This window comes from Aptenodytes patagonicus, chromosome 1, assembly GCF_965638725.1.
Source record: "Aptenodytes patagonicus chromosome 1, bAptPat1.pri.cur, whole genome shotgun sequence".
NCBI lineage: Eukaryota > Metazoa > Chordata > Aves > Sphenisciformes > Spheniscidae > Aptenodytes > Aptenodytes patagonicus.
Window position 1 is genome coordinate 75,285,827 of NC_134949.1, and position 21,177 is coordinate 75,307,003.

The 21,177-nt window shown below is 41.2% G+C and overlaps 1 protein-coding gene across 22 annotated transcripts in view; it reads left to right on the plus strand.

The window, feature by feature from the left end:
* Window positions 1-21,177, plus strand: part of SOX5 (SRY-box transcription factor 5) — a 660,386-nt gene that overhangs the window by 624,964 nt on the left and 14,245 nt on the right. For 17 of the 22 annotated variants that reach the window (XM_076342769.1, XM_076342759.1, XM_076342734.1 and 14 more), the window contains 3 exons: window positions 2,367-2,539; window positions 18,426-18,534; window positions 19,448-19,621. In XM_076342769.1, coding sequence (XP_076198884.1) covers window positions 2,367-2,539; window positions 18,426-18,534; window positions 19,448-19,621 — 456 coding nt within the window. The remainder of the gene's footprint in view (window positions 1-2,366; window positions 2,540-18,425; window positions 18,535-19,447; window positions 19,622-21,177) is intronic. The other 5 variants (XM_076342706.1, XM_076342869.1, XM_076342717.1 and 2 more) reach the window with 1 other exon arrangement.

The window sequence follows — 21,177 nt, forward strand, 5'->3', positions numbered from 1 at the left end:
TCATAAATGTCGTGGCTTCATGTATGACTTCAAATCCAAGCATTTCTTTTTGGGAACAGGCATATGTCCGTGTACTAAAAACAGAAACAACTTCTCTCTGCCCTTTGCCATTATCTTCAACATCTCTGTGCTAGTTTGGCAATCCTTGTAACTAAGTGCATTTTATGTAATGCAATTCCCCTCTCTGTCAATAATTCACCACCTACCCTAAACAACAATAATTTACATTCAACTCGCTTCTATATTAATCATTTCCCTGCACACCAGCATCTTGGCAGCTACTGAAAAACATAAGGAGTGCTTGCTTTTATTCACTGTCATGTGCCAAACTGTCTTAAAGATAGCAGTATTCAGGAAAAGCCAAATAGTCTGGAGAAGGGCATGAATTCCAGTTCCTAGACAAATTCGGCTGTATTACAGATTGAAAGTATTATACCTAGCCTAATCAAGAGCACAACCAGCAGCGATACTACTGTTTGTTTTATTGTTTGTTTGTTTGTTTGTTTGCCTCCTTTTTAATTTATTCTGACTACATGCAAGCTTGATCAGTAACAGATGCAAAGTGAGGAAAAAACCAAGCAAGTTGATAAAATGGAGGTAAAAAAAAAATCAGCTGGTAGCACTGTGCTGGTGCAGGTTATATCCTTCCTTATGCTGGGAAAGCTGGAATTACTGGAATTCCGTTGGCTGGGAATTACTGAACTGGGTCATTTGATAAAAGCGATGTGGATCAAGTTATTTCATATAAAACTGTCAGGGTTCCTGGGTATTTAGCCAAAAGCTAACTGTTAGTACAATTAACAACAGTCAAACCACACAGAAACTTTTCTTTCTAGTTTTTGCGTGCCAAGGAAGATGGGAATACCAGTCCCGTTCTGTCTGCAGTCTAAAAAAACAACAATAAAAACCCAAACCAAACTAAAATCCTGACAGCAGCACAGCACTGAACTAATCTGACATCAGCTTCTTCCCCTGAAATGTTTTAAGCAGCAAGACAATGTCCTACGTTTTTTGGCAATCAGCGGATCAGATAGAAGAGTCTAGCAATACAACAAGGATGTGTAATCTGACATGATTAGACAAGGCTCTTTAGGAACAGAACATTCATAATTGAGACAAAGAAAGAGTATTAATAACACTTTCCTAACACGGCAGTTAGCCATTTTATATTTCCTTTCTTTAATCTTAGTGTTTTTCAACAAATCATGGGATTTAATAGCGTGTTTTGGCAGATTAGAGGATTTATGGCCCAGATGTTTTTTGTTCTAAAAATGGATTAGGGTGTAAAGTTTGCTGGAATCCATGGAACATGTTGAGGCAAGCCGGTCATTTTGTGTGTGATTAGTGCCTGCCTTCTGTCTCACAGTCCCTCCATCTGTCACAATTCACCAATGGATCTGGTTAGATTTAGCCTCATGTCACAAACAGAAGTCCCTTTTCTGGGCAATTTCATATTACAGATTCATTTTATGCCGTTTTTATGCCCTAGTTAAAAGACAGAAAGAAGTGTATGCGCGCGCGCGCGCGCGTGGGGATGTGGAGAGGGGGAGGGAGGTTGATATTAGCCTCTCCTTTAATGTTTGAAAAATAGACGGGGGCTTGGAGTCTCCCATCAGTATTCTATCCTACAAATCACATGCAGATCATAATAAGTATAATCTACAGTACGCTAAAGGAAAAAAATGACAAAGTGTCACATTTAAAATTAAATAGTATTAGCTGCGCTGGTGATGCTTGTAACATTTTAAAAGGAAATAATTCAGTGACTACTAAGGCTAAGCCCTAGGCTGTGAATTTGCAGCAAAACAGTGGACATTTGACCTACTATTAGCAGCATGAATAGGAGTGGGAATGTAGGTCCGTGTAGCTGTGGTTTCTTATACATTTCTGAATGACAGGTGGTGGTGGGGAGCATTCAGTGGATGAGGTTTCTCTTCCCAGCCATTATGCATTTCATATCTATAGCAAACCACCGCCACCTGTGGTTTATTTTAATGTATTCACAAGTTTTAAGAAGGGGAAGAATGAAATGGTCTATTTTTAAGAGTTTGGGATTGCTGGCATGATCAAAGCTTCCCCTAACTCTTATCCGGTTACATCCTGCTGCATACAAACCACAGGGCTAACCTCTGCAGCGTCAGGGAAATATTGAAACTAATGGGATCAAATATCAGGACGATGATTTTGGCACTGAGGTTTCTCATGCTTTCTATCCAGGTGGCTCTATCATAACAATAACAGAATTACAAAGCACAGACGGGTTTCTGGGCATTACCTTTTAACTCTTTCTCATTAATAATGATAAACTATTGGTGCATTTCATCGATGAAAGCTAAAGTGTTTTCTTGTAACTTTCTTTCTTTAAGATATCCTTTCTTCTATCACGTCGTCAGGTTATTTAAATGACCACGATGCTGTTACCAAGGCAATCCAGGAGGCCCGACAGATGAAGGAGCAACTTCGGAGGGAACAACAGGTGCTGGATGGGAAGGTGGCCGTTGTGAATAGCCTGGGTCTCAATAACTGCAGGACAGAAAAGGTGAGTTTCCGAGACTCCCTTTGCAAAGGCTCAGAGATTGCATTTCATAGAATCATAGAATCATTAAGGTTGGAAAAGACCTCTAAGATCATCGAGTCCAACTGTCGACCCAACACCACCATGCCCACTAAACCATGGTCCTAAGTGCTGCATCTACACGTCTTTTAAATACTTCCAGGGATGGTGACTCAACCACTTCCCTGGGCAGCCTGGTCCAATGTTTCACCACTCTTTCAGTAAAGACATTTTTCCTCACGTCCAATCTAAACCTCCCCTGGCGCAACTTGAGGCCATTTCCTCTCGTCCTATCGCTAGTTACTTGGGAGAAGAGACCGACACCCACCTCGCTACAGCCTCCTTTCAGGTCGTTGTAGAGAGCGATGAGGTCTCCCCAATTTGGCTTTCCCTACAGATGCGTAGGTTCTCCTTTTTCTTCCTCCTTTTTCTTGCTCTATTTTTTTCTTCCCCATTTTTAAACAGAATAGTTGCTTCTTTCAAAAAAAGTGAAAAATAAAATGAAAACCACAACCAAAAGATGACATGAGAGAGAGATCCGGAGACCCTTGGGGGAGAGTGGGGAGGAGGCAGAGATAGTTAAAGCCCTCACGAGAACTTTGGAGGCCACTAATTCTCTGTTCCAGCCTGTCAACGTGTATTATGAGAAGGTGATCTTGGAAATCTCTAGGTCTAAGTGGAAATCTTGCTTTATGGAAATGCTTACGTGTGTTTGTGAGATGAGCTGGATTTGAAAATATTCAAGCTTCTTTAGGAACATAAGCTTTGCTGATACTCAGGCTCAGCTTCTGGGTATTTAGCCTTGTGAGGTTGTCATATATGGTATTTTGTGACCATTGCAATGTAGAACTGTCATGTCACGTTAGATGACTTAACAAAATTGAAAAAATGTAGAATTGACAACACGAACTGCACCAAATATTTGCAGTGAAACTTAGAGGCAGCAGAACGTATGGACCTTACCACCTTCTGCTTTTGAATTGGCCTGTGAAGCTGTGCTATAACAAAATATCGACAAAGTAAATATTCTCTAGTAAAATTTGTATGTACTGTAACCGTCGCATGTGTCAAAGAGGTGGTGATTTGCTGCTTTTCTCTGGAAATACCTGATGTCTTTCCGTGCACTGCCCTGGCTTATGGAGGATAAATAGACCTGCCAGTCCTTGCTGCCACATTTATAGTGAGCTGTCCTTATAATACTGCCACCTAAGATATACATCCGAACTCTTGTGTGCGTCTCAACATCATATGCTTAGCAAGACTTTTTCCTCAATTCCTCTCTTCCCCTGCAATATTTTCTGAGGTGATACAGCCTTCATCGTGCAGTACAACAAAGATGACCGTTGCTGCATTTGGTGTAAACTGAATTTTATTGAAACCGCTTCTAGTGGCTTTTCGCTGTGAGGCCTTGTGTGAATCACTGAGATAGGCAGATAAATAGAATGAATAAAAATGATCAGCTATTTAGCAGAAACCTGAAAGTCAGTCATCCTAGGAAGCTTGTGAGTCAAACAATATTGTCCAGAATGAGCAGATTGCTAATTTGGATAGCTTTCCATTTTCCCTGTTTTTAGATGGAGTTTGATCAATAAGCTGTGAGAAGCCAGCAGTCTGGGTAATGAATGTTAAATGTACATGTGAGTCTCTCACTACTGTACTCTTTTCGTCAGCCTATCCTGGGTGTAAGTGATGTAGAAATGACTCTCATTTCATGCACTTTCTCGAGAGGAAGGGGAAGGAAAAGAGGTCAGTGTAATAGGTATCTGGCAGTACATACAATCTCTCTTAGAAGAATAAGAGCACTGGTATGGGGAGAGAGAAAGAAAGAGAGGGATGGAGCATGTTTACAGCATTTCGCATAGAAGAGTACCAGAAGGGAAAAGGGAAAAGCAGAGTGTCAGATATAAGAAGAAGTGATCACAAGCACAAAGAAATTTATATTCAAATATTTAAGCATTCTTGAAAGGATGCTCGGAGCAGAAATTTCTTTTCTCTGCTCCCCATGTAGAAATGACTTTAACACTCAGCCAGATGCTAATGCAAAGTGACTCAAGCTATTCCTCGCAAGCATAGCTAAATTGCCGTTATTTGTTAAGCGCATTGAATTCAGCTGTGGATACAGCAGTTGGTTGCATTCAGAAAGCATCTGTACCCTTTTTTTTTTCTTTTCTTTTTTTTTTTTTTTTTTTTTTAATCCTCCAAAGCAGAGACAACTCTACCTATCTCCCCCCTCTCCTCCCTTGTGCTGGCTGGGAATTGTCAAGTGACAACCGACCAAATCCTTTTGGACAGGAAGCCTTCATCCTGAGTTCTATATACTTGCAAAGCAGGCCTTGTGGTTGGATCAGGAAGCCCATTAAAAGCACTTTGATGGTATGGAAATTCATCTTCATGAAGCACCCAGGCCCCTAAGCAGCATGCTGTTTAGCTGTGGTTACAGATCAGTCATTCACATCGGAGGGCAGTAATTGTGCTGACGGCTTCTTCGGCAATGGAAGTACATAAAATAATCCCAGGCCCTCCACCATGGCATTGCGAGTTAATCTTCTTTAATACAGATCAGCTGTTGTTCTAACACATGACTTTATGCTGGCTCTAGTGACTCTGCACAGCCTTTTGATTAAGTAACAGGAGTGGAACCATCTGCATTCACTTTATTCTGTTACTTTCCTATTGTTGGGATTCTCCTTACCCCTTCTGTTTTCACTTCTCACCCTCAACCCCAGTTGAAGTTTATTTTCCTCTCTAATTCATGCCTCCTGGTGGTCTTGTGGAGGGCAGAGAGGAGTTCTTTTACAAGGTAGCAGGAAGAAAAAACTGTTCGCTCAATTGAACATTTTTCTAAAGCAACTGTAGGGTTTGGGGTTTTTTATACAATAAATGCCAAAGCTTTATTGGGGCACACTGATTTATTTTATTTTATTTTATTTTATTTTATTTTACTTTTAAAGTGGAGACAGGGAAGGACAGAACCGAGTTTGAGCTCTCCTAGACTGTAATGGCATTTGAGTTGCTGGGGTGACCACTTAAGCCACTAAGCACTAGTTAAGAAGTTGCACTTTTTAACTTGTTGTAGGGTCTACTGAGCTGTCTCTTGCATTTGACCCAACAGAGGAAAAGACATAGGCTGTGAAGTTTAAGTACCTGTTCTCCTTTCCCCGTATATGCTCTAGGCCATCCACTGACTAGCCAGCTGTGAAGTTCAGCTCCAGACAAAAACCCCAACTTCTCCAAAGTTTGTGGTTGTTTGATCTAGCACTTTAAAGTTTTCTCTCTTGTTAAGAGCAGGATTTGAGAGGAAGGCAAGTGTTGCCATTTTGAATTGAACTTTATTCTGGTTTTCCCTGTTTTCAGGGGAAAAAAGAAGAAATAGTTGGGAAGGTGGGTTGTGAGAAATAGAGTGCTGCAGTGTTACCACTCAGGGTTTCCCTTCAGAATCTCATGGTCCCACCGGGGGACTTAGAGGCAGCTCCCTGAACTTCTGGGGCGTTACGTTTGCTCATTGGTTGCTTCCTGACAGCAAGATTTTGAGGTGGGGGGTGGAATTAAAAGAGGGTTAGCCTAATGTAGCCATGTGTCCGTGGGCATACTTGTAATTAGAAATGTACATTATGTCTATGGTTACGTACAGAAGAAAGATCACTCTCCTACCTGTAGAGTGATCTCAATCTTTATAGGCAACAAACACCCGTCTGGGGCTATCCCCAGTTTTCCTCCCTTCTTTGCCGCAGTGGCTAGTGTAGTTGTAGTGACCTATGGTTCTCTGAGACCTGATGAGTTTTTTGTTGCATGAATTGCTGTCACAGCCTACCAGTGAAGGTAGGTTCTATGCAGTTCTGAACCTGTATGTTAAGACTCTTGGTAGGGATTTATCTGCCAGGGGTGGCCGGGCAGGCTCAGGACTGGAAATCACCTTTGTGAGTCTCTGTGGAAGCTCTTGCGGCTTTTCTCCACACATGTGCATGACCCGTTATCTGGCTCGTGTTCCCAGACGGGTTGATCCCTGTGGACAGCCAGACCTGCCAGCTGTAAGGCAGTAGTCCGACAGGAATTTTGTGGAATTGGAGAGATGCTGTATAAAAGGAGTCATAAATGAGAAAAGATTTAAAAAAATAGCTAGGATGATTTGGGTGAGTCACTTTATGGGCATCCAACTTGGACCATCTTGAGGGATTTGATTTTCAGAGGATTACAGTAAAAACTATGAGCATCATGATGAACATGGATTTTACTAAAACCTATTTTAATTGCAAATGCAATAAAACATATTTTTACATTACTTTTCTTGGAAACATTTCTGTGTATAAATGAGAAGTGTGTGTATATGTTTTTCTGGTTTCTTGGAAACCCAGGAGCATAGTTTTATTTGTAATTGTCATCCACAGTTAATTATAGCTTGATATGTACTATACATAAACAATGTCACCTTTTATACATGTAGCTTAGAGCGCAGATTGTCGTCTAGTGCAAACACCGCAGCGGGCAACATCAGCAAGTGGACTCCGGTCTATTTGTTCGGCCCCAAAACTGCCCATTCCTCTGCAAAGGAGATGCACACAAACACAAAGAGCCAGCATGTGTGTGCATGCATACAAGCCTACAGTGCGCTCTTTCAGAGATGCACAGCACAAACATGCACTGAGCTAGCCAGTGATTTTCTGACTATAGTCAGACTCTCAAACATTTGTGTATGTACCCTGGTAACTCTAAAGAAGGAGGAAGGGGGCACACAAGCAGGTATTTGAGCGTGTGTCTGTGTACACTGGTACAAACGCAGGTACTGGTTTCCGAATGCTGGCGCCTGCTGCTAAAGACTGGGACAGTTGTGTCGGTGTACACAGCCACACAAGCATTTCAGACGTGTACAGACGCAGTCACACTTGTAGCGTGCTCTGAGGTGAGTGCACCCGAATACGTATACCTCCTGTGCTGAAGTGTTTCTTAACCTGTGATACAAGTTCTCCCTGTTACCGCGTGGAGTGCGTCCTTTTAAAAGGCTCCGACATGCACTTGTCTGCTGGGCTGTAACTAAAGAGCTATTTGTAACAATATTTATTCCAGCATTGTAAGCAGGAGCCTATTTATTACTCATGCTTATGGAACACCGGGTTCAGGATGCCTTTCCTCCCCATTCCCACCCACCCCTCCTCCCACCATCCTCCGCACTCCCACCCCCACCTCTCCCTCTTCCCCTTAAGAGAGTGCCAAACATGAAATGACAGTGACCAATGTTGATTTAATGTGGATGTTTAATAATGAAAAAAGTGTGTCAGTTCCAGCGTTAGTTACAAATGGCAGTAAGTATATCGGGTGGCAGCCCTGAAATAATTTTACATCCATCATTCCTTCCTGATGCCTCACTGGCTGCCTGATGGATGGGGATAGCAGAGTTAACTCTTAAGAAACTGCTGTGATCTGCTGAGCTGAAATGAATTCTGTCCCTGCTCTCCCCTCGGGGAGGAGGAGAATATTAAGAATCTCAAACCCGCAGATCCTGCTGTCTTTGAGAAATAAAACACTGGAGCTCACTTTACTAAAGGCATAAGGAGGAGCTGGTTTAACACATGGGATTTAAATTTTTCTTCCAGTAGAGAATTTTACTTCAATAACTTTTTTTTTCTTTCCCTAATGGCTACATTTGAACCAGAAAGTCAAGAAAAAAATGGAGGAGAGAAGAGCAGGGAGAAGGGTTGGTAAAACAGAGCCTGACCCCATGCTTGCTGCAGACACTGACAGTCCATGGGTCAGACTGGAGTGAATAAGTTATAATGATTGAAACTGGGCAGAACAGGACCTGGCGCAAGCTGCGCTTCCCAAACAGGAGAAACCCACTGGAAATAAGTCCAGAGGTGCAGTACTAACATCATAAACCAAATCGCTTTGTAAGAGTTAAAACCTGCCCGTTTTCATAATTTCCCTAGTATTTTACTGGAAAAATACTTTAGCATTCCCAGTGACTAGCAGAGGCTGTATTACCCACAGACATTACATACACACACATTTATCCCTGCAAGTTCAGCAGACTGCTAATATATATGTCCTGTAATTTGTAGCCCACTCTATTCCTCACTGGCCTGTAAAACACTAGGAAAGATGATCAGTGTAATATTTTTTTTCTCTTCTTGCAGTGTGAGCAGAGATCCTTCTGTTTGGAATAATTGTTATACAATGTGGGGACCAGAGAGTATCTTGCAGACAATGGACTGTTACAGTCCCACAACACAAAAGTTAACATATTATCCTTACAACTGTACGTCGCCTTCTTATTACCCTTTTCCCTACCCTCTTCCTAATTTTGTCTTACTGAGGTTCTTTGCCAGCAGAAATGCTTGTATGCGGGTTGCAGTCCTCTTTGTTAATGCTATCAACACAGAGCAGACAGTTTTCAAAAAGCATGACAAGAAGGCGAGCAGGTATTACGTCATCAGCCATCCATCACCCTGTATGTCAGCCTTTCAGTAAGTCCAATCAGCAGGCTCAACAGAATCGTTCATGTTCGAGGAGTCCTCTATTCAACAGAGCTACTGTACCCATTGTCATTTCTCCTGAAACTTTTCTCAAATTTAATTAAGAACACATGTCAAGTTTGCACACTGCAAAGATCAAAATTGTTTTTGCCCAGTGCTGGTAACTAAGCATTAAACATTTTGATTTGCTTCAGCGGAAAGTTTATTCCTTTTTCCTTTTCCTCCCCCCCGCCTCATTTTTTTTGCCATTTGCTTTGTGGAGCTTGTGTATATTTATATTTACAGCCTCTGCATTTAATGGCCACATGCCTTATTTTCACAGATGGCCAGTGGAAGGCTTCCCCTCCCCCCTTTTCTTTTAGTAAAGCCTGCCTTTGGTTTTGCTACTTTTGTCACAGTGCCACTACTCTCAGTTAGCAAGTGCCTACGCATGGGAGGGAGACATTCTGCAATGAGGATTTTTTTTATTCCCCCAAGGACTTCAGAGCTTTATTTTAAAATGCCTTTTTTTTTTCCTGATTGGCCATCATCTATTAAATGCCCAGATACATTTTTCAGAGAAAAATTAAGTGTGTATGTGTGTGTGTCTGTAGGGATGCATGGGCAGGGTTAGCTAATAAAAAATGAAACATACACAGGGAGGGACAAATTCTGCCCACGAATGTGTGCATGAAACTCCCATTGAAGTCAAGAAGAGCAGGCAAAGAGGCAAGGGAAGAACGCTGGATCCTTGCAGGTGCTGAAGTCTGAATGGGAATTTAAGTCTTCGTTCACTCCAAGGGGCAGAGATTGGAAACATTCACAGGCTAGTGTGGATCAGGGAGGACTGCAGCTGTTTATACCTTAGTGGAAATTTTATTAAGCCCAATAAAGATGGATCAACTTCCTCCTGAAAAAAATCATACAGTTGATTTGGAGTTCTTGTTATGTCTTCTGAGCTTTTTGAGTCTTTGGGTTTAAGTTCTAAGCTGTGCCCTAGAGCCATAAGAGCTAATTACTTCCTGAGATTTTATATTATTTTTACATAATCGCGTGCCTCCAATAGCTAGGGCTTTCAGCCCATTCATGGGAACCAGCGTCAGTGCAGTACCTCTCTTCAGTGTAATGGAGGCTGAGCCTGATTCTTCTGTGAATTGTGTCCACTTAGTCTACTGGGGGATCAGCCTGTCCTGTTCTGCCCGTCCTAGTATGCAGGTCTTCACTTAGCGGTGTGGCAAACAGCCACTACTATGTTTTGGGGGTGCAGAACTTCACTTTTAATTGGATTGATGCTGATGCTGGGGAGTAGACAAGCTAAGCCTTACTGCATGGCTGGGAAAATCTTGTGGTTTCTTTCTTAGGAGATAGCCTAGATAGCATATCAACTTCTTCATTAGGGCTAGAAGAAATGTAAGCAAAGGTACAGCAGCCTTCCTGATTTTAATACCTTCTAGGGAAAACTGGAAAAGAGTAGTCGATGTATCTGTAATGCTGCTGTGCAGTTGAGAGACCCATTGTTTAATAAACAATTGCCAGGAAAGCAGAGACTGTGTTCTTGCTTTCTCTTTACATGCGTGTAGACTCTCTTTCCCAGGATATCCTGCGTGGGTTGTGATTTTCATCGTTTCATTTTTGGTGTACCATCTCTCTTCCTCAATTAACCCTTCCTTACCTTGCTGACCAGTTGTAGCAGCTATTTCTGACTTGCTGTGAAATCCTTCATTAAAATTTACACGGCAGATTTCATCCAGAGATCTCAAAACTCTTCACAATGGTGTGAAAATGCCACGATCTCCATCCTGCTTAGTTGGAGAAACTAAGGTGCAGCGACTGAACAATTCACGCAAAGTTACAGAGCATGTCAGCCCAGAAAGCAGTCTAGATGAGAAACTGGGTCATGCAACTCTCAACCTATTTGCAGTCAGCATATTACAGCTGGATCTGGTTGAGGTCGATGCCTATGCCTGCACTGTAGAAACTTTTGTAGGAAGGAAGCAGTGTCTCATCATTCTGCTTTGCTTTTGCTTTCCTTTTTATTTCTTCTTTAAAGTAATGGGCTGGGCCAGCCCTACCTGCGTTTTGGTTTAAAAATCCTGACTTACGCTATCTGTCAGAGCTCATAACCAAAGAAAAGGAGCACCTCAGTGTCCTCATTTCCTGCAGAATTGCTACTTCCCATCAGTTTTTTTCCAAGTCGATATATTTTACTGAGGAAGTCATTCTTGCTCGAATAAAGAAATTAAAAAAAAAAAATCTTAGGGACCTGAACCCTGCCAAGTTACTGAGGATTTTCCTCTTTTTATTTCAGTGGACTCTGTGTTGTCTTCCATGCTTTGAAAGGTACTGACTTGAGAGCCCTTAGAAACCAAAGACCTATGTCCACAATGTACAGCAAAGAAAATGACTGTACAAATTTCAGCAAATTCTCCCTGTGACTGGGTGTCTGCTCCTGAGAGGAGAGTAGTTAAATGTCTGGGCCTACTTGATCCATCTGATTTTTTCCCTATAACACCTCTTAGGGTGCCTCTCTACTGAGTCCATATAGCACTTTGCATAGATTACAAATCAAATGCAATGATTTCCAGGCAGTATTGAACCAATCTGGATTTGAATATATACTGTAAACCAAAAGATGTGGTTCCTTTACCAAGTGATGTAGCCCCGATTAAGACTGAATGTAATAATTCTGAAAGAAGTACCATAAAATCAGGAAAAGCCACAAATAAAGAATGTTATTTTATTTTCTTGCTTCTAATGCTGCTTTTAGGTTCTGTGGGTGGATTATTTCATGAAAAAGATCTCAGATAAGCAAGACTGAAAGAGCTGAGGGGGTGGTAAATGCATTGTTTCTTCATACTCAACTTTGATGCAAGAACAACAAAAAAAAAAATCTCCCAAATGATAAATTGCTGTGACATTATAAATAATCTTTCATCTTCTTTGGTGGTCCACAGAGTTTATATAATTGGAAGGCTAAAACCCTTCTTTGTTGTTTCTTCCCTTTTCATTAGTACAGTAGAAGACTATAAAATTGTGCAGCCAGAAGGGTTTTAACAATTACTGAGTCAACATTTGAAAGTCTCACTCTATTTTATCATTTCATGCATGTGCTTTTTATGAATTTTACAGCCCTGCAAGCGTTACTTAAGCAAGGTCCATTGTAAAGGATCTGTAACTGCTCTTATTTTTATTTTATTTTGCTTTCCCTAGTAATTTGTGCCATCAGCAAGAGTCACAGTTCCTCACTCACAAAGAAATTATAAGCTTGGGTTTATAATTTTTAGGTAAGATTCAGGGGTGCTAGTTTCAGTTCCTAAAACTACCGGTCTTACTAAGAAACCTTTGGCAAGTCACTTAATATGTGAGTCAGTTTCCCATCTGGTAAACAGAGTTAATAATACTGCCTTTCTTTGTGAAATTTTGTGGCTAAATTCACTCCTGAGTGCAAAACACTTGGGCAATGTGATCTGTTACACAGAAGAACCTAAATCTAAATAGAAGATCCCTCAGAAAAGAGCCAGAAATTCTCTTACAGCAGTTATAGGGGTAACATGATCTGGACTGTAACATGGTTTGGACTGAGACATAGTGTGCACAGTACCTATTTCGAAGTACCATGGCATTAATACGCAGCAGTAGAGCCTGGACTGCGAATAATTCATCATGTGCAAACCTCTGGGCACACCTCTCACTACTGCCAGTGGTTCCTCTAAGTTCTTCCAGCTCTCTGTCATCCGTAATGCCTACCTACCTCATGTTTTCCACATCTTGAGAGACTGTGGATGAAGATTTTATAACACAAGCTATTCTGATGTTTATTATTGCAAGAGGCAGAGGAATTTTACAGAAAGATTACTTTTACAAAATCTTCACTCATGTCAGATGTAGGATAAGACTCTTCACCTTTTTCGAGAGCTAAGGAAAATCTCATAATGTTGAATGGATAACACCTGGCACCACCAGTGTGTCTGATAATTAAAGATGTTTTTCTGTCATAAACAGAAGTGAACTTTCATTACGGGATCATAGTCTAGCAGCTAATCTGCCTAGTACTTCAAGATTTGGTGCACATTGACCAAGGTATGTGTCTGAATGGTTGATATTTACTGGGGCTTGCTGAGAGAAGACTTCTGCCTCAGCACCACAAAGCACATTAGATGGTGTCACAGGCCCTGCTCAACAATCTAAGATAAAAACGAGCTTATCAAAACTCAATCTATTTGAAAATACCACCTTTAGAGTTCAGATGTGGGAATTTTTCCCACAGAGCAGGATGGTAAATAGCTGGACAAACTGCACTTGGAGAGGGAGGGGGGAAATGGGACACTAAAAAGGACAATAACAGGCAACCATCTGTTTCTTTTTACATATTGACACTGAAGGGAACAAAGGTGGCAGGCACTCTGTCCATCAGTGTCTTTGTAATTCTTAGGTGCAAGAACTGATGAGCGAGTTTCTCCTTGCAGTCCATACGTAACCTTGTTTGGCTCTCTCCAGCTACTCTGCAAACGAATTTTTTTTGCCTGGCCTTTCAGTTCACTTGGAATAAAAAAAGCAGGAATGCGAAGAGATGTGCCTGAACACTCCTCCTCTGGTGTTCTACACTGGCTGTATCTCTGCAGGCATCAAACTGAGAGGAAAAATATTCATATCGGGGGAAATGGGGGTAGGGTTAGGGGAGTAGAAAAGTGAAGAGTGGACTGCTTCAGTAAAACTGCTAACCTTGAATTATGCAATCGGAAAAACAGCTCTTGCCAAAATACAATTCTAACGGAGTTCAGAGTACTGTCAGTGTTTGCCAAATACCCCAGCCAAAAGGATGTCTCGAAGAGGGGGAGGAGGGATCCGCTGCCATATGCCCAGCATTCACAGTATTCTGGGAGAACTGTGGAGTCCTTCAGGAGCAGAGGCGTGCGCATGGTCTCAGGTGCACCCTGAGCATTGGTACCACGATCCAGCACAAGACAGGAGCAGCAAGGTCAGAGGGGAGTAGGCAAATATATCAGAATGTCTTTATTTCTCAAACCTTCCGAGGTTTTGCTTCACATTTGTATAGTAGTGGGAGGAGTTCTGGCAAACATTATCAGGCTGTTCTACATATGTTTTGACTCTTCCTGGTTTATGTTTCTTCTATGAAAGAGACTGCAACCAAGTTCTTGTCATTTTTAGATCAATGTTTTGTTAAACTATGACAGCTATCCATGACAGACAGCCAAGTAACTTTTGCAGCTGACCACAAAACTGAGTCTGACTTGCGGTGCTTAGTCATTTTTTATATATTTTTTTTCTACATGACACATTCCATGTGTGCATGTGTTTTTCATTGTTCTTTTAAATATAATTAGAACATTGCTAGGAGCTGTGGTACAAATCAATCTTCTCCAGCAGATTACTTTCTTTGATTAATAAAGTTTTAGAAACTTCTCATCACATTGTGCCTATTGATGAAACCTCTCTGGTTATACTGTGAACAATTGGGCTATTGTGGGATTGATTGCTCTCTACAGTATTATCTTCTCTGGTTTGCCCATTATAATTTTAAATGATCCACATAACAGAGCTCTCACTGCCCCTAAGGAGAGACTCTCCTACAATCCAATGGAAATGACCATTAGGATAGTTTTTCCCAACCTCTGCCGAAGTTCTTCGCAGAGGAAAAAGATGTTTGTAAGATGCCTTTCAGCCTTCTGGGGCATGATCCAAAATTCAGAAATTTAGAAGAGAAGGAATCACTTCATCTTTAGCAAGAGGTCCCTATGTTTCTCCTCCTGCAAGAGCAGAAGCGTTCCTTCCCATTTGTTTCTCTGCTTTATGCAGTCTGATTTTTAGCAGGTCTCACAACAAGACTTTGCAGCACTTCCCTGGGTCTGGACCAGCCTTGCCTGTTCTTCCTGGCAGTATTGGTTCTAGGCTGCAATTGATGCCACACGTGCATTGTGCATAGGATGAATAGCATTTTATACCTTTGGGGTGTGGGGCAAATCTGAAACGAAGGGATTATCACTCTGGTTATTTTCTTGTAGCTTTAAAAACCTGAAAGCATGTACAATTCCATTAGCTGAACTTTCTTCCCCATTTCTTTCTCTGCCCAGCAAGACAATTGGATGTAGAGCTTGATATAATGATAAAATAAGCTTAAGGCATAGTCCAGTGTAGTGTGCAGGAATGTGCCACTGCCTCCTGAATTGTAGTGCTGTATCACAACTACTTTATTAAAGTGTGCTGCTGAACCCAACATGCGTGTACTCCACCTGTTATCACTGGATGGTACCACAGCTTGCTACTGTTTACACAGCTAATCCAACACAGCAGAGTGGTGGCAGTTTTAAGAATGTGTAATTTGCTGTTGAATTAAGATAACGATGATAAATAGATCCTCCTTTTGTATAAGCTTGAAGCCATTGGGGATCTCTTGTCTGAAGTTCTTAAATAGGTTCTGTGAGAGGAGGCTGGGCTAGCAATGTCAGCAGGTTGCCAGTTTATTTGGGGTCAGGGAAGAAAAGATTTTTTTTTCCTTTGTTTCTTTGGAGCTTCCATAAGTACTTTCTCCATCAACTGAAAGACTCTGTAGGAAAGGTATAGAGATGCTTCCATGAAACGAAAAGCAGTAAGTCATCAACTGAATGCTTTAAAGCAAAACAACGCAGGAATGCTGCTTGTCCCCTTTCGAATATTTTTGTAAGTGTAAAAGCATTTCTGTAGGTCAGGACTGGGGAAAATCAGCTGCGTGTGTTTAATGGGAAGAGCGTAGGACAGGAAAGCGGAATGGTAGTTACATATAGTCAGGCTTTTGCATCCTGCCAGGGTGTCGCTGATCTCTTTCTGCTCTCCTAATGCTGTTGCAGAGGCTTAGGAAAGAGCAGGCCTTAGACTTATTCCTGCCTGAGTACTTTTTAAACATTTCTAAACATTAACACAGAAAAGTACAGCTGGCTGTTTTGACATCCTCTGTTTCAAGAGCAATGTCGTGCAGAAGTTCTTTTTAACTGCCACCTTATTGTTGCTGATTGAATTATATTGTCATTCTCTATGTTTAAGTAGCAGGGAGTAAATTGTCACCGTGTTGAAAGGGTGGTCTCCCTGCTCACCCACGTTTCATCTGGCAGGAGAGCCGCCTCCAAGCGCTGGGACTGAGCAGCGCAGCCCAGGAGCTCAGCACTCATCTGGCATTCCTTCGCAGCCCCTCTTCCTTTGATCATGCCTGCACTCTCTCACTTCATCTAATGTGGCTGTACCGCAAAATGCAAAACTTAGCCCAAGATGGATAGCTGCAGAGCATCTGTAGGCTTGTTAAGTCAAACTCTGATAAACGAGCCGTACCCGGTGTGTACCTTGCAGACAGCATGCCGGAGTATTCACTGACCTTAAGACTCAATCAGATCATGTCGGCAGAGTGTGGTTCTGAATGTAACTGCCTCCGACTTCAACAGCTGCGTTTACTGCATAAAGAAAAAGCTGTTAAGCCTGTGCCCTTTGCGCTCTCAGCTCTGTTTCTCTAAGAGGTTTATACATGATTCAAGAAAAGTCTGCAACAGAATAACTCCCCTCCCCCATAATACACCCAACAAGAGGAGATGTTATTTTATATTTTAGGGCGGTGGCAGCATTTTTAAATGATTTCTGACATAAAAATTTTTGAACTCTATCATTATGAAGTTGATGGTAAATAGGTTATTTTTGAGGAAGAACTATTGACTTGCATTATATAGCTGAGATCCGTTTGGAAGAACTACAAAGTCAACTTACTCCTGACTTTCTGTCTGCTGACAGGCTGCTCTGGAAATGAGAGCTGAGTTAAAACCGGTAGATCAAAGAGTTTGGTAAAGCTAAATGCCTGAATAGTTCAGGTGCTTATTTGAAGCTTCTCCAAGCTTCCTGGATCTGCTGTTCCTGGAAGTGTTAGAGAAACCCTCTTGTTTGTGATGATAGGCTGACTCTGCTGCATGAGCTTTTCCTGCAAAAACCAAGAGGATAACTCATCTTGCACCGTTTCGGTGGTGATGCGTCTGCTTATAGACAGAGCACCAAGGGTGTGAAAGGGATCCACAATGAAAATGAATGTGAGGAGAAGGAAAGTTAACCTCATGTTCCCTAAACTGTGCGAGTGTACGAAGTTGGCAGATTAGCCTCCTTACTAACTATCACAAGAAAATCTTTGTGGAATGACTTAACATGAATTTGAACTGTTCTTTGAATTGCAGATGCAGAGACATCACATTGCAGGAAGCGTTTCTGTATTCGTATTGTTCTCTTTTCTGTTTTCTTCTGTAATACAACCCAGTGACATTACTAGGCTACATAGAATAGTTGTAAGTCTCCGGTTGCCATGTGAAATCTGAAAGTTTTTTTAGTTTGTTGATCTTTTGCAGTCATCAGGAGTGGAACAGAGCAACAAAACAGCAATCTTTCAGGAAGAAGCTCAAAAGAATTTTTTCGACTGGAGCCACTTTATTATCATTCCGTATCATGTCATTTTCTTAGCTTTGCAAAGGCACAGTGCCTAACGTTTTGAAATGTTAGTATTGCTTTCCTGAAAGATTTATTTTTAAACATATGATTGTCAGGAAGATAGAACGTTTATGAGTAAAATTCATTGGGAAAACAAAAGCAGTTGGAAAGTGGAACACCTTTGTATTTGTAAAGTCGAACAATTCAGGGGGAAGCGAGGTGTTTTGAAGAGAACATTGGAATTGATGGCCCTGGCATGTTGTTCTGGCACTGTCTTTAGACACCGCTGCAGCCTGACAGATTAATTGGCAGCACGCACTAGGCTGTTGCAATCCAGGGTTCACAGATAGTTCTGACTAGATGAATGACAGACGGGGTGTTAGTAGGGTTGGGCAAACAGTCTGGACAAGAACACAAACTGCTGCCCAAGTATCATGCTTAATTCAGGCTGACCCTTTCCCAAGGCCTGAATAAGTTTGAACTACAGGGGTTGTTTTTTTCCCTATGGGCTGCTTCCTAAAATATTGCCTTTTAAAAAAGAAAAAGGGCAAAGTCACCCATATCTCCGCACTTTGATTGCAGGCTGGAAATAGAGTAAACCAATAAATACATTGCAAAAGAGCATGTATCATCTAAACTTCCAGTCCAGCTTTGCAGTCCCGGGGACATAGAGAGTTGAAGTATTCTTCAGATGTACAGCCAATTTTATCATGCCTAATTAAACCAATCTTTTCAACACTATGAAGTTTGCTCATCACTAGCTAGTAAGCTTGCTTTAAAAAGGACTTCGTAAAGTCTGCAACCATATCCCTTCCAGAAAAAATATTAATATATATTCTTAAATACCTGGCTCAGTAAACTGTTGTGAATGAATTGTTATCCAGCTTCCCAATGAACTTTCTAAATTACCTATGAACTTTGCAGTTACAATATTGACCGATTTTCCTGATCCAAATCCCGTCGTCTTGCCCATATAGGACAAAACAACACTGGAGACCCTGACTCAGCAACTGGCAGTAAAACAGAGTGAAGACGGGAAGTTTAGCCATGCAATGATGGATTTCAACATGAGTGGAGATTCTGACGGTCAGTACAAATGGCTTATCCTTATTTCCAGGTTTGTGTGTACATGTCAACGGGGTTTGGAGGAGAATCCAAGTGCTTTGGAGGCCTGTGAGGAGTAAGAGCGGTTAGCAATAAGTGGCTATGAAACAAGGCAGGAAAAAATGATTCATCGTGTGGCGTTTTAAGTCTGGAGGTGATTTTTAGCCTTCTCTTCTGTACACTGCGTTTCTCAAGACTGGACCAAGAATGTATTTCTGATGGTAAAAGGGAATAAAGGAGGCGAATAGATGTGGGATAAATGAGATCACACAGTGAGTCCATGAATTATAGACCTGATCATCCATAGGTGACGCACGCTCTGCATCTGTAGGAACTTCGATGAAGCAAGCGTAATGTTAATTTCTTTCTCTGCTATTGCTTATGTTGTTATGGAGAGGTAAGCACAAAAACAGGCAGATGTGTAAATGTTCATTTGCTAGTTAGAGAATTGCTTAAAAAGAAGTGCCTGATGTTGCCATATATCACCCCCTTCTCATCACAAAAAAGGTAAAAGATAGGTAACATAATATGACCAGCATTTGGTAAGCAAGAAAGGAAGAAAGTAAAAAGAAAATCTACATTGATAAGTGTTGGGTTTACGTTATTAAGTAGTAAAAGATGGTTTAGAAAAGCTGTTTAATGCTTTGTGTTGAAAAAAACAATTGCAGTTCTTCATCAAGTCTATACTATGTGATACTGAATCAATAGAATAACTAAAAACTAGACAATATGCAATATATGGTATTTCCTACTGCTTCAAGTAAAAAGAAGACCCACCATTAACCTGTTGTGAACACTGACTCATTGGATGTGCAGCACCTGACATAGGTTACTGATGGCAGAGGAAGGTGCATAATGAAACACAAGCTGGGAATGTTTTTCTCTTTCTTTTTAGGAAGTGCGGGAGTTTCAGAGTCTAGAATTTATCGGGAATCCAGAGGGCGTGGTAGCAATGAGCCCCATATCAAGCGCCCAATGAATGCGTTCATGGTGTGGGCTAAAGATGAACGGAGGAAGATCCTTCAAGCCTTCCCTGACATGCACAACTCCAATATCAGCAAGATACTAGGTAAGAATGATAGAGCACTGTTCTTCCAGTAGCAAAACTCAAAAAACTTTTGACTGAATAGAGCTGAGCACCTGACGCAACAGAATTACTCTTTAGAACATCTATTTTGCTACTTAATGACTGCACCAAGGTCAACAGTGATACGAGTTTTCACCGTGCTGCCCAGTGTACGTTAACCATAACCTGAAATGTTCTTGTGTCTTTGTAGTTACTGAGACTGTGGTGGTGGTTTTGGTGTGAAAACATGGAACTGAATAGACAAAACCAGTTCATTTCATTAGGCTGTTGAACAAGCACAAAACAACTGCTATCGGTTATTTGCCCACATATTTCATCTAACTAGATTCTATGGGGTAGCACACCACAGTATTTGATTTGTGCCATAGCACTTTCTGTTCAAATCAATGGCCATAGGGAAAAGATCTTAAAATACATCCTTTTATTTTATACACTGATAGTTTTAAAGGATTTTTATTATGTTCCTGTTATATTAAATTTCCCTTTAGTACATGATCTCTATCACAAGCTGCTTTTATTCTAAATATTCTGAAAAGAATCCTGAAATCAAAATAAGAAACATCAGAACTAATTTCCATATCCTCTACTTTTCACATCCCAAGCAATATTTGTCATGAACATAATCTTCTGAATTTCATGTCATAGTCTTCCAACTTTTCACTACTTGCTCAAATTCCCAGGACCACATTCTGTCCTAAGTTACTCCTCTGTGACACGCTGAATGATACAGAGGTGAATAATGAGCATCTCTGAGGCCAATGAATTACTGTTCTGCAGAAAAAAAAATATCTGGTACCAAAATGGAGTTGTTGCATTTTTACTGATAAAGGCTGTGTTACAGGACCTAAGCGTCCCTCAGGGCAGTGGGTAAAAGCTTAAGCAGGGAACATGTTTACCTGGGCTGCAGGTCTCATTGGTTTTGCAGACAACTCGAGAGATGTAGCACGAATGTAATGGCAGCATTAACCAGCTGTAGGGCTGGTAAATATGCTGAGTTTAGACTGGTCAGAGGTTTGAAGTTTAGCTCGATTGAAGTGGTGTTATGAAAAGTTAGCAGGAGGCAAGTGGAAATGAGACATAATTGGTCGGAGAGGCAGAATGTATTGGCCATGGATGGCAGTTGTGACGGTATTAACCCATGATTAAAAGGGTGGTACAAGATGATTAGATTAGTTACGGGAACAGGATTAGAAGGCTAAATTGGCTATGTTGATGGTAAAATAACCTTCTACTGGTTAAAAGGGATTATACTGGTCAGAGGTGTATGATGTGATTAGACTGAGGACAGGGTAGTAATAGGTTTGGTCTGTTTCTAAATTGAGAGTAGACCTGGTTAAACCTGTTTTTAAATAATCAGCTTCAGAAATCTACAAGATCATTCTGAATGGCCCTTTTCATATAGAAAGTACAAAGAGAGCTTGATGTTTTCCCTCTTAACTGATTGTTTTGGATAACAACCTCCGACAGCACGCTGCTAATTCATTCTGCTTAAAACAGGCGCTTGAGCTGGGCTGACATTTTACGCAGTCTCTGGGGTC